An 18,041-nucleotide genomic window follows, 5' to 3' on the forward strand; every position below is an offset into this window, starting at 1 on the left:
CGAGTAACTGGAGCTCTCCAGAAATACAGGAGGAAACACAAAAGTGAAAGCAAGAGTTTGGCAAGCACAGATAAGAAGAGGCAGATTTTCTCTGGATTACTTCAATCACAGATGTACTAGATTTGTACATGAGCCTGTGACTGAGGCAGAGAAAATCACTTATCAGAATGTGAAGCACAGACATGAATATTGAGCTCCTAGACACAAATGAAGCTATTGAGAGAGATACATTTCATAAGAGAACTCAGAGGAAAGAGGAAATAGTTGAATAATTTATAATAGATTTGATACTGTTGAGGTAAGCATGCAATTTCAGAGGGTTTGTGAAATTCCTAGTTCTGGAGTTCAGATTGCATTGGGAATAAGAGCCCCAAATCGGGGCGGGGGGGGAAGAATGCGAGGAATTCCTAATCCAAACTCCAGAAAAAAGAGAGAACATTGCCAAGATTTCAGACCACAAATAAACCCAAGTGCATGTTTTGGAAGGAAAAGAAGACAAAGTGGACAAGACCAGAAAAATCTCTCCAGAGGAATCTACAGACTGCGAATAGAAGGAATTTGCAAAACCAGTGTGGAGGGCTGAACCAGAACAGACCAAAACCAGTTCTTAGCTCTGTCACCTTTGGAAAGACCTTCCACATTTGCAAGAAACAGAAGCCCGAATGTACTACAAAGAAGCAAATTGCTACCATGGCATTGTTGAAGAGGCATTTACATTCAATGCCTGCAGTGAGTTTTTACTGATTAGCTCACTGTGGCTGGGCAGCTTAATGGGATAGCTGAAGTTACAGTAAACCATCTGAAGAGAAAACATACTTGCACTCAATACAGACGAGTAACCACAGATAATGCTGTGGAGAAATTATTCTAGTTGTAGGCTTATATGAGTTTGACATAAGGATAAAGGAAAATCTTGAAAAGATAAGGTTTGTAATTGTTTCAGGGAAATGATTCAAGGGCTGAAGACATGGCAAATGCTCAGGCTCATTATGAGAGCTTATGCTGTAGGACAGAAGCCTACGAAGGTAGAAAAATCAATTCTGTGATGTCTTTAATGGCATTGGAAAGCTGTCAACAGAATCTAAGATAAAGATGACGGAACTCAATTGTCCTGTCATAAGTGTTCCTAGAAATGTCTCTGCAGTGCTCAGACACAAACGTCAACAAGTGGAACAAACCTCTGAGTCTGATGTATGCATGCACACGTGGTCAAGAAAACTTTCCTATTGCAGGTGCTTTTGTCTGCCAGTGCTACAGTGAGACTCTCCAAAAATAATACCAGATATTGACAGCTTATTTGATAAATTATCACCACAATTCTTTTAATAATATTGAAAGAACTTTATGCTGTAGCTAGTATTTTATTCAGTAATATTAGAATGATGTGAAACTTGAAAAAAAAAAAAAGGGAAACTATCTGACAATAGATCCCATCATGATAATTCAAGAAATTGCAGATCTAAGTAGATATTAAGATGCTTGCCTATGCCAGAAATATTCATGCACTGATTTGGATTTACTAGTCCGACTATATAGAAATAGCATTATTAGAAAATACAAAAATGAAATCTCTAGCTTTGCATATACAGATAAGCATGTAAAAGACTACATGCTGGACCTGGCATACCAGATGTGCTAAAGATAAATAACGGGTCACAATTTGATTGTTCGGAGTTTAAATGCTTTGCAAAAATTTAAGCACATTACCTTGAATCCAGATCATCCACAATCTAATGGTTTTGTGGAAAAAGCTATCAAAGTACCTGTCTATTTAAATTTAGATTTTCACCTAGTATGCTTAAGTTGAAAAGCAGTGTCTTCAGTTCTGGGCCTTGGAAGTACAAGCCATGTGGAGACAGGCCCAAAGACTGAGCAATTTGCTCAGAAAAAGATTCCTACAAAAGGCAGAGGTGGAACTGAAGTTCAGGAGTGCTTGGTTAAATTTTTGTCTTTGTATCCCACTTCTCAAAGACAGAAAGCATAGATCAAATAAGTTTGTTATTTATTTTGGAGTATTTTTTCTGAGTTTAATATTTGGTTAAATAGAGTAGTAAGTGAATTCATTGCATTAAAAGTTTAAGATCATTGTTTGTTTCTGTTTATCTGCAGAAGAGGGCTATCCTGACAACCAGCCAAAAATAATAAATAATTTACATACACTTCAAGTCTGCTTTATTAATTTATACTACAGGAAAATAAATTTCAGCACTCAATTAAAGCAGCTTCACGTCTCATTAGGGATTTCTTGTTTAACCATTCACAGGGACTACAATACAGTACCAGACCACCAACCTGCAAGCCCAGTCCCAACTCTGCAGAATCGGACTGTGACCAGTCAGAGACTCATTAGGGAGAAGCATAAAAACTTCTTGATGGGCAGATGGGGCATAGTCTGTACCCATCCCTGTCCCTGCTGGTGGTAGGCTCAAGCCGTGAAGCATGAAATTTCAGATCCTTTCCCTCAATAATAACTCTGGATATTTTTGATGCACACATAAAATATGCAATCTCTTTTTTTGTTTGCTTTATTTGGCTTGGATTTCTTCCTGTGGCCACTTTCCATTATAAAAAAATTGCTTCCATAGTTTCACAATTTTCAGTTTTTAATTGTGTAAAATAGCCTTTTTCATGTCAAAAGGAAAAAAGATTTCAACTTCTTTCTTGTGGTTTTGGATCCTTTTATCCATTTTCCTCTTATTTGTCTCTTTCCTAAATGCAAAATCTCAATTCATTCAATTCCTTTTCATATCAGAATGTTTCACCTCATTCAGCTCCATCATACTCCTCAAGCTCTGATATCTTTTTGCAATAAAAAAAGCCAGTCCTATTAAAATAGGCTTCACCAACTGATTTATGTAAAAGGCTTTATAAAAACCTTTGTGTTGTTTACTATCCCATTCTTTAGGGATTCTCACATCCTGTCAACTTTTCTTATTACAAATGTGCATGGAGCAGAAGTCTTCATTGTACCTTCTACAATGATGCCATGTCCCTGACTATTAAAGATATATCAATTGTGACATTTATTTTGTTTTTATTGTGATATAGATTATACTATTCAGATACATTACACACATCCAGAGTAGCAAGGTTCAGCTGAAAACCTCCCTGGAGAAGGGAAAATTAGCTGTCAGCAAGGGACCTTATAAAGACCAGAAGCAAATAAAATTATCAAGGGGGTTAGGGCATATATGGGAGGAAACAAAGAAGAAAGCAAGAAAATAAATTAACAAAGTGAAGCTCAAAGCATTTCTTAAATTCTGTCTTTACTTTTCCAATAAAGAACTAAATGGATTGCAAATTTGGATGATCTCTCAACATATGTGCAAATATATTTCATTTTTAGATCACTGTTTCATGTCTATTCCAGTTTAATAACAGGGATACCTAGTCATCATCACCTCATAGCTATTGGAGGTCTCCATACACGGGTGGAGGAATCTGCATCCAAAACACTATGAGAAAAGAGACATATACGCCAAGGACACTTCTATTTCTGGTCACCGCTTCTGCTGGCAGAGGAACCAAGCACTGATAAAATCAAAATTCATCTTATGTCATGTGATATCCAAAAAAATTACCGAATTGTGCCAAACTTATTTAAACAAAGGTTAGGTAAATTTGAATCTGTATTAATGTTTTACAGTAAAAAATTTCTAACTGAGCCTGTTCCTGAGTTGTTTGTAAAGTTATGACAAAAACTCTGTGGCTTCAGGCAAATGCACACAAGCTTAAGTTTACACATGTGAAGAGTCATGTTAAAGACAAATGGATCACTCGCAATTTTAAGTTAAGCACAATGGTACATCCCTGCAGAATTGGGTCAAAATGTGAGACTCCTGCTGAGTTTAAAAAACATACTTTGACAATCCTGAACAACAGCATTAGCCTGACAATTTAGACTGAAAACAAGCAAAAAACCCTAGCAAATGCACTAAAGAGAGCTTATAAATATTAATTGACATTTCTACCAACACAAATAAAAAAAAGCTATAAAGTCAAGTACTTATAACGAGAGATGCTTGTGTGTTCTGTATCTTATACATTGTGGGGTTTGGTTAGTGTTTTTCCATTGCTTATATTCCCAGTCCAATTTGCTCTCCAAAATGTGCTGCATCTTACTGGGAACCTAAGCATGAATTTCAATTTTTTTTTCACTTCAAAAAGGTAGATGAGAGAAGTGGATAGGGGACCTGTCTGTTTACTTGCCATTTGAAATGCAGATAGAAGTCACGCAGTTGCAGATAAAAAGAGTCCTGCCTTATCATACCAAGTAGCAGTGGTTAATTGTGATGCATCATGAAGCATATGCATTGTCAAGAAACAGACACATTAATCTCAGGAAATGTCATCAGGCAGATCAAGACACACTGGTCAATAAAATCCAAATGGCTTTGTCACTCTGGAGATAAAAAAAAAGAGATGACTTAACTTTAAAAAAGCAAGAGGACTTATAGTTCAGTTTTGATAGCATTTTCCTTTAATTTAAAAATTTAGACTCTTCCCCACTGACTTCAGTAAGAATTCATGTGCTGTGTTCCTGTATCAATTTCAGAGATTTTTCTCTCTAATTCCTTTGCTCAAACAACCTAATCAAGGGCCCCCCCTCCTTCTTTCACACCCTCTATAAAACCAACTCCCTCTGAAAGTCTGTTTTGTTTAGAAATAAGACATACTGACATTCAGCCTCAGACCTATCATCAGCACCTTTATGAGACATCCTTAGCTACGGCACCAACCAGCACGTAGTTGGACAAATGCTCTGTGTGCACCGTGAAGCGGAGGGCATCTGCCATGAGATGGGGTCTGCTGTGAGATACCCATGGACAGGTTTGTCACTAGCTAGAGCTACCTAAGGGAAAAAATTATTTCAATTGTACCTAAGACAAAACACAAAGTTTTTATATTGACTGTATTCTTCTGTGAAGAATATAAAGGGATTCTGGTAGTGCTCTTCTGCTGGCTTGGAACAACTACAGACCTTCTGAAAAGAGTCTTATCTTCCAAGCTGCACAGAAAGTCCCCAGTGCTCAGGAGCTGTTCTCCCACATCTGGAGGGCAAGTAGATGAAGGTACTTGTGAAAATAACCTCTGCAGGCACCAGTCCCTCATAAGTCATTTGCTGTAACCAGTTAAGCCACAAAGAATTCTTCACTGCTGTACAAAACCTATTTTATACTTCTACCTGGCTCGGGTCCAACAGAAACCATGGCAAACAGCAATCAAACAAATTATATTGTTTACCATTAGGTGATGCCCAGCCTGCTAGATTCTAGGAGATGTGGCCTTGTCTTGGTTATATCACCAATATTATGAACCTGAGATGAACAGAGTTGTAGGGTAGGTTGGGGAGGAGGAGGAAAGGAGAAAGGCAGAGCAACACAGGCTTGAGAGGGTTCCTCATCTCTGCCTAAAGTGAAGCAAGGTTTATTTTAGTGTCCCTCACATCATGGACCAGGGCACTGTTGAGATAGGTGACTCAAAAAGAGGATCCCTGTTTGAAACAGAAAACATCTGAGGCTCCCAGACAGCCAGGGAATACAAGAAATATCAATCAGCATGAAAAGGATCTTCCCTGGCACACTATCAACTTGTTAAGGTTTCTCTAAGGCATCACAGGAAAAAAAGACTTCTAAAATCACTTGAAAGTTGCTTTGTTGCTGTTTCAGAGAGCTCTTTCCAAACATGAGGGTAAGCACGGGAAAGGTGATGATTTGAAGATGTAAAAACAAGAGGAAGGGAGCTGGCATCATCAGCCCATCAAAGATGGGAGCTGACATTTAAAAACGAACAAGAGATGACAAGCCATGTGGGGATGAGACAAGAAAGTTGTTCAAAATGAAAACAAGATTATGTTGTATAAACAGAGATGGAGGAACTAATAGAAGAAAGCAGGAAGAAGGTGATATTGTCAATGCACTGGGGTAGGAAAATGCCTCTGCATGTGAATTTCAAATTAATTTAAATGGGAGAAAGCTCAGAAAAAGAATCTTGTAGTAAGTGAGATGCCAGGTAATAAGAGCCTGGATAAGACTTTTAGCTGTGTTACAGTTACAAAAAACCACATCCTTAAAAGAAGGTATGTAGAAAGATTTGCAAGAGCCAACCAAACTGGATACAAGAAAGCTCACTTTTATGGCTTTGTCATCAAAAAGAGACCAAATGAGACAGCAATGGAAAATATTAACAATAGTCTTGTGTTGGTGGTGGCTTGAATTGATATCTAAATGTCAGTCAGACCTATCAGAAAAGCAACCGCAGACCACTGTTTGGACAGAATAAAAATGGCCTGGTGTAGGCAGGCAAGTCTGTGACCCATCAACATACACATGCTAAGATAAATTTGCGTTTGTGGGTAACAGTATCGAGAAACAAGGAGGAGTACAGGAAGATCAAGGTCAGGTCTTTGCAGCATCCTCACAGACAGCTGGAAGAGGGTCAGAAGATGACAAAATGTGACAAAAAGTGCCAAAATTTGACAAATGTGATTCAAAATGTGACAAAATGTGACAAGATCATAAAATGTGGTTCAAAAGACATTAGAGTCACTGAAGGGGAAGAACATCCTGGGACAAGGGTGTGGTCAATGGCATCAAAAGGAGCTGAAGGTCAATGAGGGCAGAGGCTCATACAGAGACTTGGCTTGATGAGACCCACTGCAGACTTCGTTGAAGGCAGGTAAGGCATGCCAGTTGGACTGAAGAAAGCCTAAATCAGAATCAGAAGAGAAAGGTTTATTTTAAGACAAAATCTCTCACTTCATCTGTTCTGTATTCGTTCATGTTTTGGGCTTCATGCACTTACAATTTCCTACTTATATAACTCCTAGGAAATGTACAGATGGAAAAGAATTAATGGGATTGGGGTCCTATGGCTGGATAAATGCTACCAGACAGTCGCCTTGTGCCCACTGCCACTGCCAAAGTAGCCTGCCAGTGGCACTGCCCTTCCTCTCCACGGGATTGCACCACCAAGGTAAGGCTTATCTTCATAGAGGGAAGGGTTGAGAGCTTGCATAATTCACCGGTTCTGCACTAGGCAGTCAGGCAAAGCAAGCTGGCAATGTCTTCTGCTCTGGAGTTCCCTGGTTCAATCTGCAAGGTGCCATTCAAAAACAGAGGCTGTCACAGTTGTGCCGATGCTTCTCTGTGCTGCATTGCCTCAGTGGATAAAGACTTCATTTTCTTGAGCTGTGGAAATGGCACCTTTTAGAAGAAACCAGCTTTTGAAAATTCGTAATAAAACCAAAGACTGGCTTTAATAGCTAAATATTTGTGCTCTTACCTAACTTAATTTGTAAGATTATTCTTCTATTTCTCTGTTACTCCCACTTTCCTAATGGATTCCTCTAGTGCTGATGGGCTTTCTTTTAATTGAATATACTCAGGATCACAGTTTCAGCAAATTATTTATTGAGGAAGGCGAGAAACCTTTATCTCTCTCAACAGATGAACAGAGTTTCAGTTACAGTGAAATAACCAACACATCCTCATTAAACTGGCATTTAACCCAATGTCGCAGTGGTTGTAGTTCCCATTAACAATCATTTAAATGAACAGAGCTGCAAGCTCTGGACCAGTTAATGATGGATGTTAATTAGCAGCAGTTGAACAGAAGAAGCCATCTTAACTAAACAGACAAATCTCTGCACTAAAAAAGCCATCAAGCTCCCACTTATAATGAGGTTAATTTAAACCCACTGTTGAACAAAACCAGGCCTCCAGCTTGAAGGAGACACTCATCTTCCTTCTCCTAACTGCAAAAAGGAAAATAAGTTTTAAGTTGAAAAACTCCAATTCTAAACTTGTTGTAGAGTGACTGTATGGGCCCCATTCTTCTCTCCCTGCACAGTGGTAAAAGTCACCCTGGCTCAGTTGCTCCAAGGTTAACCCACATTGCTAAGGATAAGCCCACCACAGAACAGTGGATGCAGACTTCACTTCACGTCGCAGAAACCTGAATCTTTGGTAAACATTGCAGCGCCAGTGGTGGTGTTTCACCCAGAGCATCTACTCTTGCTCTGTAGCTTTCAGCTACGCTACAACATCACTGTTCTCCGAAGTCTCAGTTTAAGAAACCTCAAGTGCTATATCAGACGTATTATTACAAAATTAGGTACATGTTCCGTATCCGAGTTTTATTTGTCTCCTAAAACATGATCATCTTCTCTAACACTTTGGGCTTTCTCCTTGCTCATTTTATTCCATTTTTACTCTATCTATTTTTACTCTACACCCAGCAAACTTCTGCAAAACTTCATGGGTAGCAGTCAGTGCCTGGTGTGAGATTGCTTCATGAATTTCTTCAGCTCCTTCACCTTTGTCCTGCTTTTCACAACTCTGTACCACTGGTTTTAAAGTCAGCCCTGAAACTCAGTACACAGTCCAAATGAGGCTGCATCCATTCCATAATAACTCCTCCAACCAGGTGTAAAAGCTCTTAGAGTAACAAAGTCAGTGATGCCATCAACGTCTATTTCCAGATGCAACGCTTGGCCTCACACCTGACGGTTAGTAAAATATTCCACTAACAGCACATGGAAAGGACTAGAACTCCGTTCCCTCTCTCAAAGTGTTTCCAGCTCAGCAGGACCACTAAGACAAAAATATATTGGCATTACAATTGGCAGATGTGACTCAACATACAAAAATTGGAACTATGAAGAAGGGTTGCTGGCTGATTTTTTCGCCAAGACAATTTTTCTGAGTACAGTCATGCCTTTTAAAGGGACATTCATCCATATCTGCCAGCAGAGACCATTAGGATTAATGGTTAATAGAGACAGACCACCAGTGAGAAGATTTTCCATATTTGTCAGATTTATATTAGTTCATTATTTCTTGGCATCAGTCCATTCTTTCAGAGGAAGGAAGGATGGGCTGTTTTGCTTTATAGGATTTGCAAACACAAGTGGAGAAGGTAGGAGCTTCCTAATACTGTCTGAAAAGACCACAGCTGTGAAGCAATACAGAGCATCACCTCATTAACGTTAAATCTAAATCATTTTTTGAACTCTCTGCTGACAGTTTGCCATGCTAAAAGCAAACGTAGCTCAACTGAAGTGAACAATATTGTGCTTGTTCACAGCTGCATTCAGAACTAGCAATTGCCTGTCACAGCAAGATGAAGTTAATGCCAGATGTTACTAATGCAACTGAAAATGAAGTTCTAGAATGAAAACAATAATATCTCACTTGGGAAAATCTATAGATGTAAGAAGCCAGATTCCCAGATGTTGGGAACTAACACAAGTCAGTTTACATCAGCTAAGAGTCTGGCCCCATATCTCTATTTCAGAGATTCAAATTGAAAAATGAAATTAGAAATTGGTAACTTAGAAAAGGAATGCAAATTAAATGAGGAATGTAAATCAAAGATTAATAATTTTTGCCAGAGGTTACTCTTGTATTAAAGAAGCCCTCAAAACATTTAAAAAAATTTTGAAAGAAATCTTTGAAGTATCTGAACAAGACTTTCAGCTTTTGTAGCAGCTTACTTTGTACCTATTCAGGGACCTGTACAATTAAGTATGTTTGATACTGGGAGTAGGAAATTGGAAGAGCTGTTTTTCCATTTGATGACAAGGGCCTACAACAAAGGCCTTTTTAAATGAAAAAGAAAAAGGAAACAAAGCACTGGTATTCCTGCTTGTGAAATTCATGCTTAAGATCAATTAGAATTAAATGATACATTTTGTTAGAAAATGAAATATATGGTTTTCTATAAGCATAAATTGTTCTTTTTCCCCAGATATTCCTAGACAGATTACAGAAGCAGTTTTTAAACTAATAAATAGGAAATCTTCTCAATACCAGTGAGTTTAGCATCCCCGTGCTCCTGAGAATATCTCGTCAAAGAGAACCGCCTAATTTATATTTTCTAAGTAGAAGATAAACCTAATCATTTTTAAGTGGAACGATAATTGCCATCACAAGTTAATTCCAGTAGTAGAGAAAATCCAAGACACCAATTTGTAAAAGAGAGATGTTTCAGTCTTCTGTTTATTTGTGGATAATCTAGTGATTTGATCAACAATGAGGACTAACCAGCAGTTTGCTTGGTTACAAATGACTAGCAAATCTGGTGGATATTTTTCTCACAGAGAAAAACCTCCAAGCCCTTCTAGGAAGGATAAATAGAAAAGAAACCATGAGGGAAAGAATAATTAATACCAGCGGAAACTAAGCGGAAACTACGGGGGGGGGGAAGGGAAGAGTTCAGATTCCAGGCTCAAAAATGGGCTGGTGGGAGACGAGAGTGCAGACATTGGATAAAGCACCTCCTGTTCCTCAAAGGTCTCCAAGGAGCTGGCAGATGGTCCCCCATGTTGAGCTGCCCAGAGCCACGAGAGGACAAGGTGAAGTAGCAGACCTCACCATTACTGAGGTCCCCCCATTCAGCTTCTGCTCATGGCGTTGGACCCCACAAAGCCCTCTGAAGACTACGGACACTTAGAGGGTCATGCTGGAAGGAGATCACAAACCAGTACCCAACTACTCTTTGTGCACCTCCATTGCAGTGCATCCTGCTGTAGATGACCCTGCTTTGGCAGGGGGGTTGGACTAGATGATCTCCAGATCTTCCAACCCCAACCATTCTGTGAGTCTGTAATTCTGTGATTGAAGTCTTGGCTCTTTTTTCGTTATTCCACCATGTTTGCAGGTTCACCTGTGTTCAACTTAAAAGTAACATCAGCTCCATCTCTTCACTGAATGGATTGCAAATTTGCCTGTTGCCCATACAGAAAAGCCCTCAGGTCTATTTATTGCTCCTGTTGTTACCTTATGGCCTGCATGAGTAGGAAGAAAACCCTCGAAGAAAACCCTCTTTGCAGCAACTTCTGTGACAGTATCATTTTCCTTGGAGCTTAATATACTTCATATTTCTATATAATAGTTTCACAGTCAGCCTCTGCCTGAGATACCCGGATATAATTAAAATTGCAAGAGCCTCCAAAATCCATTGTCAAGATTCTGACTGACTTGCATTTTTCTCACACCTGTTGTTGACACAGAAAAAACCCACACATTTTAAACCTTCCCCAGTTGTTTTCTCTATTTCTAAACTATTCGAGGACCATTATAATTTTCCAGTGCTCTGTTGTTCTACTCAAAATATTTCCTTAGCTTGCTTTGCTCCTGATACAATTTAATAATGAAAACTTATGATCTCTCTCTGTACCTCAGCAGCACTACTCAAATGACTGCAGTACACAGAAAATCATTTTCATTCTATCCCCAGCCCAAACCCCCACACTTATCAGGGAAGGCTTAGGACCTCAGTTTTTAAGGACATAAAGAGACTTTAACAGAGAAACAAGTCACTATGGCAACACATGTTAAAAATGAGAAATTATGTTCTGTGGTGAGAAGGGAAGAGGGTATTATTAAAAAATTATGGGTCTCAGCCTGTAAGCTTGTGTATTTTAAACACATGAATGGTCCCATCTGGGGATACTCACAGTGTCATTGCACACTACTGATTTCTGGTTTCTGAGATTTTTTCTACATTGCATTCCTGTTTGGAAGCCTTTTCTTTGCACTCACGAGGACAAGCATCCTACATTTTGTTTCATATGAAACTTAATCTCCTTCTACTATTTTGCCTGACTCCAGGTGCTCGAGGAGACTTTATACAAAAACTCAAAACATTTTAAAGCATTATACTCCATGCTCACTTTTAAGCATACGTCAGCAGGACCAGAGTCCAGTTTGTTCAGGTTTTCTACCTTAGAATAACACCACCACGCTGCCAATGTTTTCTCACGGTTTTCTTCCAAGTACTATAGTTACCTACGAGTGTATTTCGGTCACATTGTCTTTGCATTTCTCTGCCCACTGCCGCTGTTGATGGAAGCCACTTGCAGAGCTGCAGGCGTCAGACAGAGTTCTCCAAGCGCACACACAGCTGCTTGCAGTCAGCTGCACGCATTCCTGTCCAGGGAGGTATGGAACAGAGCCGGAAGGCCAGACACCTGTTACAGCATGTTTTAATAACTACGGCTGACTGTGTTTTCCATAGAAACAGAAATTCTTAGTTACGATTTATTATCAGAATGCCCCAGAGTTTAGCAGATGACACTTTGTTGCTTCTTTAGGTAGACCAGATAGACGAAGCTCACCCATCGTGAATGAAAGTGATGAGTAACGGAAAAGATATGAAAAGTTAAGTTTGAGATCAAGCTTTCAGGTAACATGAACTTAATTCCCTCAACTGCAAAAAGCCTTTGTGACATAGAACAAACCATGGAGTATTTCTGTCTCTGTTTCCCATATGTAAATTGGTGACCTTACCACTTTGCAGCTGCACAAGTGCACTGTGAGGACTTGAGCATTAACACGGACGGCACTGTTAGCTCCATGCTGCAGGGGGAAGGAAAGTCTCCTCCCTGGTGTTATAAATGCAAAGCTATACTCATTTCCAATGCTCAGATAAACATCAAGGCCAATTTCCCTGCTGCCTCTGACTGCTCTAAGAATATAACTTAAGATAAAAACTCAGTTATCAAAATTCAGAGAACAATGCTAAATTTTGAGTGTGAGTCAGTCAAATTGATTTCCAGACGGATCAGCATTCATGCATAATTAAAGCTGGTTTTGTTCAAACAGTTCATACACTTACGAATTATCAACATTAAAGGAGTAAGAATTACTTCTACTGGAAAACACCTCCTGAGTCATAGGAACAATTCATCTTTGGGTGCACACATCCTGAGAGACAGAGAGGCACTTTGACCAAGAACCTCACCAGCCTGAGCCTGCTTACAGTTCCCCTCACTTTGCTGTTTTACAACATGTTTAGGATGTTTCCACTCCATTGCACCTTTATTTGTACAGAAATCTGTACTTCTTCCTATAAATCCAAGAAAAAATCTGCTTACAACTAGTTTTCTATAATGTGACTTGAAAGATGTCGATGCAAAATGAAAACACATTTTTAGTACATTTCTCTATGAGTACATCAATATGTCTTTTCTCTCTTTGACTGGACAAGTGACTATTCTGTCATACCAAAATTTACACGTGACATTTCAGTAAAATAGTAGATATATAAGAAGCTTCCAGGATGTAAGCACATTCCAAACTCTCAAGTTTCTTGCCTTGTAAAAAACCAGGAAAACTCACAAAGACATTGAATAGTTTTCTACCAAAAATAAAGATTTAAGACCCTCATCTATTCCACAGTTCTTTTCCTGACTTATTTTGATCATGCCATTGCAGATTCAAGGAGCAACTGCTCAACGAAAGCTTCACCCATAACTGCAGGCACGGGGTATGGAAAAGCAATCACTGAATGACATGACTGATTAAAATCATATTATCAAAAACATGTTTCAGAGTTAGTTTTGTCTCTGTTTAGTATTCTATTTTTAATATAGTTAGAAAGTAAATTAAGCCACTTACAGTGAACCAAAACTTCCCTTGTTTCCATGGAAATGTTTAGAAGGCTGATCTGAAGTTAACCAGACTGGTAAATAGAAATGCTTGTTACCAGCCAGCTTAATCCCCACGGCTGCCTCTCGTGCACACCATCATACCCAGGAACCTTTTACGCTGCGAAACACTCCTTAATGACAGCTGATTTCTAATCCAGTGCGCAGACTGAGCAAGATCCTCTCAAATATGTGTCACACTGACGGAGGCAGGGGAGCCACCAAGCGCGCACACTCATTATCTAAAAATTTTGTGTCAACAATAGACCCTTTTAATATTTTACATTCAAAGGATGACCTGGTGATTTTTTTTATTATACAGTTACTCTTTGCCATTCCCAGTTTTCATCTAGCTCCAGAAACTTTACACTGGTGTAATGCTTGCATCCAGTGAAATTACTCCTGCTTTATCCCAGGGTAAACAAGATCAGAGTGAGATCATTTGTGCTTTATTTGTTGGAGAGATATGATGGATCGCTATTCAAATATTAATACTGATGTTTGCTACAGAAAGATCATACGTAATAAAACGGTAATGCACAGCAACAGTCTTGCCTGTAGGTCTGGTTGCAGGGGAAGGGTGAAGATGTCTTCAGAGATTTTGTAAGGAAAAGAAAGTTATATAAACGTCACTATGAAACAACTAATAAAACAGTCTTTTGTGCCTACATGAAACTGCAAACTTCATGCACATACCAATTTTGTTGTCCCTTTCAAGGCAGAAACCTGGCAAAAGAAAAAATGAGAGGCAAGTCCTGCTTGACCAAAGTTTGAGTGCAAGCTGACCTAACAGCTTGCTGCTACCCGAAGGAGTGGATCTGCACCTCCATCCCACCTTTCCGTATGCTCCCTTGCCCCCACACCAGACACCTCTTCCAGCTTCATTCCTTGCACCGGCTTTCATGCTTCTCAGGCATTTTTATGAGGTAATTGAACTCATTAATTTGGTAGAATATTACACACTTTGGTGGGGGAAGTTACTTTTCTTGTAGCTGAGCAAGTCAAATTACCCCAGCAAGGGACTACTGAATGCCAAAGCCAACATGCACGGCCAGAAATGAGTGACTGCCTCAACAGCAGAGAGCCTCAGCTTATATCTGAAGTGTACTTTATCTCATTAAAGCACTCTATCACACAAGTCCACATTTAGCCTGAGTTTGTGCCTAAAAATACCTGCAAAGCTAACTTCTGCAGCAAGCAAAGAGACTGAAAAACAAAACTCACAGCTCTACCCAGCACTGGAGCCACTCCAATTTTTTTCAAGTACTTTTTAACACGTGGGAAACTTCTCTCCATTGCAACTGCCTTTAGTTATTGAGTTAGGTCTGGAATTAACTTGATTAAATGGACTGTGAGATGTTCAATGTGTCTTGTGCTCCTAAGTCCCTTAGGTGCTGTGGGAAACACATGTTTCAGTTTAGGAAAATACAAGATTGATATGTGTTATTTCTACCAAAGCATTGCTCAGCACTATCATTTTTTATTCAGTATAGCAGATTTTTTTTCTGTCTTAGAAGACCATCATGAGTACTATAAAATATACGATTATTCATTTATTTAAGTGAAACGTTACCTTTCTGCACATACAAATAAATATATCTTTCCATATAAAAGGCTGAAAAACCCAAAGTATTATGGACAGTGACCGTTTTTGCAGCTACCTTATGCCCAGCTCAAACAGAACTAGCATTCACAATATTTATTTCACCGAATGAAAGGGAAAAGTAGTGGCAAAAAAATCTGAGTTAAGCTGTGGATGAGGTGTCAATCCATCATCCTGCTGCACCAGTATATATGGCTCCCAAGAAAAATAAGATCCAGTAAACAATGGACAACTGAGGGTAAAAAAAAAAGCAGAGAATCAAGAGAATAAATGTTTGTGTGTACAAGCCCTGGAACCAGGTAAAAATCTTAAGCTCTTAGCCGGAGGGATTCGAGTCAGTGTGAACAGATCTGGAGAGAATGGCTTATCAAATGTTTTCAGGAGGAAAAAAACACAATATCTGAAAGTGAATCATAGTAGCAATTCAGATATTTCTGCTGTGTCACATGAGGTCAAGCCTTTTAACATTTGTCAAGTTAGAAAACAACGGCAAAACTTGAACTATCTGTTACTGTGACTTGAGTCAGAGCGGAGCCCAGCCCTGGCAGCAACTGCAGAAGAAACAGCTGGCAAAGACCTAACATGCCTCAGCAGTCTCATCTCCTCAGATTATCAGTGTCTCAAGTCTTCTGTTGGAAATAAAAAAAACAGCAGAAACCAAAAGTAATTTCTCTCCTGACCAAAGTCTTCCAAACAGCATAAACAGGGGAAATGCTCATCTTCCCAGCACACTGTAACTGCTACTTTATACAGAATAAAACAGTGTTTCTTCTCAAACACTTGTCAGAAAAAAAATATCTAAAAGATAGGGAAGGGCATTTGAATTAAAAATTTAAATTACAAATTTTATAAATTTCTTAAAAATTTACAAATCAGTGTCACTGATGTTGATTCTGGGAAAACAGAGGTACTAAGTGAATCAGAAATGTTCACTAAAACTGAAGTTTTTCCGTGAAGCACATTGGACAGTCTGAAGTCTGGCTTACTGTTTCCTGAATATCTCTAAAAAAAAATCCCTACAAGGACAGACTGAAAGAATCAGGTTTGTTCAGCCTTAAAAAGAGAAAGCTAAATGGGATTCTCATTGCTGCCTTCAGCAACTTAATTGGAGAGTATAAAGAAGATGGATCAAGACTCTTCTTGGACAGGCACAGTGAAAGCACAACAGGCAATGTGAGAAATGCCTACTCAATGTAAGGGGGGAAATCACCATGGTGGTGGTGAAATATTCAAAAAGGGGACCAGGGAGGCTGCAGAATCTCCAGGTAATAAGGTCCTGAGCAACCTGATTAAGTCAGCCCTGCTTTGAGAAAAGGGTTGGACCAGACCCCTCCAAAGATCTCTTCCAGCCTAAACTGTTGTGTGCTCCTATCTCATCAAAGTGGGTAGAGAAAACTGCTTCTTCTTCCCACCAGCTTCCAGGATAGTACACGTTTGGAAACCACCTGTGTTTTACAACAGCTTTCTATAAAAAGATATGCCTGATAAAAAGTTCTTAGCTTGTCACAGCACTTTCTCCAGAAGAGAAGGGAGATTGCACCACAGTAGTCTGAAGCTAATCATACAAAGCTGAAATTTTGTATTCAGTGTACATCTGATCAATGACAGGACTGGCACCATTAGCACCAGGGCTTCTGGTGGAGAAAAATACTGAAGTCAATAATGAGCCTACCTCCTTCCCTATACATTAATGAATAAAGTCAAGTCCAACTCTGAAAAGCTCATTAGAAGTTAGGAAACTAGGTGATACAAGTAAGTTGAATGCAGCCTGGGACACTGCTTTTACCATGAACCTTGCTGCACAGAATTTCACCACTAACTTGCCTCCCTGAAAACATAGTTTCATCTCACAGTTTTCCAAATGGGGCAATCCTGTTCCTATTTCTCAGTCATATATTTCTGCTGTTTTCCTTGTGCCAGCCTTGGCACGAGTCTAATCCTAAGGTGAGCTGACACAAGACCTATATTGTTGGAGCAAAAGTGAATACTTTTCTGACTATAACTAACTTGTCTGACTGTGGATCCAGATGAGCAGCAGCGCTGGTGCAAGAGCAGGGTGGCAGGAGAAGACAACGATACTGCCAGGGATTCAGGGATCAACTGGGTTGCAATTTGAAACTGCAGCTTGCGATGCAAATACTATTCAGTGCCAAAGAGCAATGTCAAGGGAGGCCCCTCGAAGCAGTGCGGAGGCGCCCTGCTCAGCAGGGCACTGCGGAGTACAAGATGTAGCTGGCAGTCCCATGCCAGAGAGCTGCCAGGAACTGGCAGTTGAGAAGTAAAAACCAAGGGCACTGATCCCACGGAGCCTAAGTCCTTTAGAGTGAACTTTCTAGTTTAGCAGGATTTGGGACCTATTTAGCCTTAGCTGTGCCTCCATTATCCAGCACTTCAGAGGTTCCCAATAAAGTTTGTTGTACTTTTCATTTTAGCATTAACTACCCACATCAATATCCTGCTCTAAATGATGCAAATGGGAGTTTCACCACAGAGTTCAGGAGGGCAAGGATAGATGAATATGGGGACTTGTGGGAACACCAGGAGTCTGTCTGGCTTCTGGCACACAGCCCAGCAATTCATGTATTCAGAAGAGACCATTAGATCGTTTAGCCTGACCTGCTGTATATCACAGGCCATTATATTTCAGCATCTCATCCTTGTGCACAGTCCAACAAATATGTATCAGGTACAATAAACTGTTATTCCCTGTATATTTGCCAGCCTGAATGAATGAGTTATTCTTTTCTGAAAAGGTACCAAGTCATTTCCCGTATCCTATAGCCTGTGGTGGAAGACTGCTTTGAATAACCTGTGAAAGGGAGGGGAAACATCCTGACCAGTGAAGGCTGGTAAAAGCTGCTGTTTACAGGACCAATATATTTTATTAAATCAATATCTTCTTGTAAGGAAATCTTCAGTTGCCAGTAAGAATGCTGAGATAAGTATTTTCGAGAATCCAGGGTATGGCTCAGAGTATGTGCACAGTGCCTGCTTAGATTAATTACA

At 39.6% G+C, this 18,041-nt stretch overlaps 1 protein-coding gene across 1 annotated transcript in view; it reads right to left on the bottom strand.

Annotated features, from left to right (window-relative positions):
• LOC104165869 (disks large 1 tumor suppressor protein-like) overlaps positions 1 to 13,543 on the bottom strand; it is a gene marked incomplete at its 3' end in the record, with an annotated part of 54,002 nt that extends 40,459 nt beyond the window's left edge. Inside the window, exon 1 of the mRNA XM_009705631.1 lies at positions 13,404 to 13,543. Within this exon, the coding sequence (XP_009703933.1) occupies positions 13,404 to 13,431 (28 nt within the window). The remainder of the gene's footprint in view (positions 1 to 13,403) is intronic.
• Positions 13,544 to 18,041: the final 4,498 nt, after the last annotated feature.

This window comes from Cariama cristata, unplaced genomic scaffold, assembly GCF_000690535.1.
Source record: "Cariama cristata isolate BGI_N322 unplaced genomic scaffold, ASM69053v1 scaffold8600, whole genome shotgun sequence".
Classification (NCBI taxonomy): domain Eukaryota; kingdom Metazoa; phylum Chordata; class Aves; order Cariamiformes; family Cariamidae; genus Cariama; species Cariama cristata.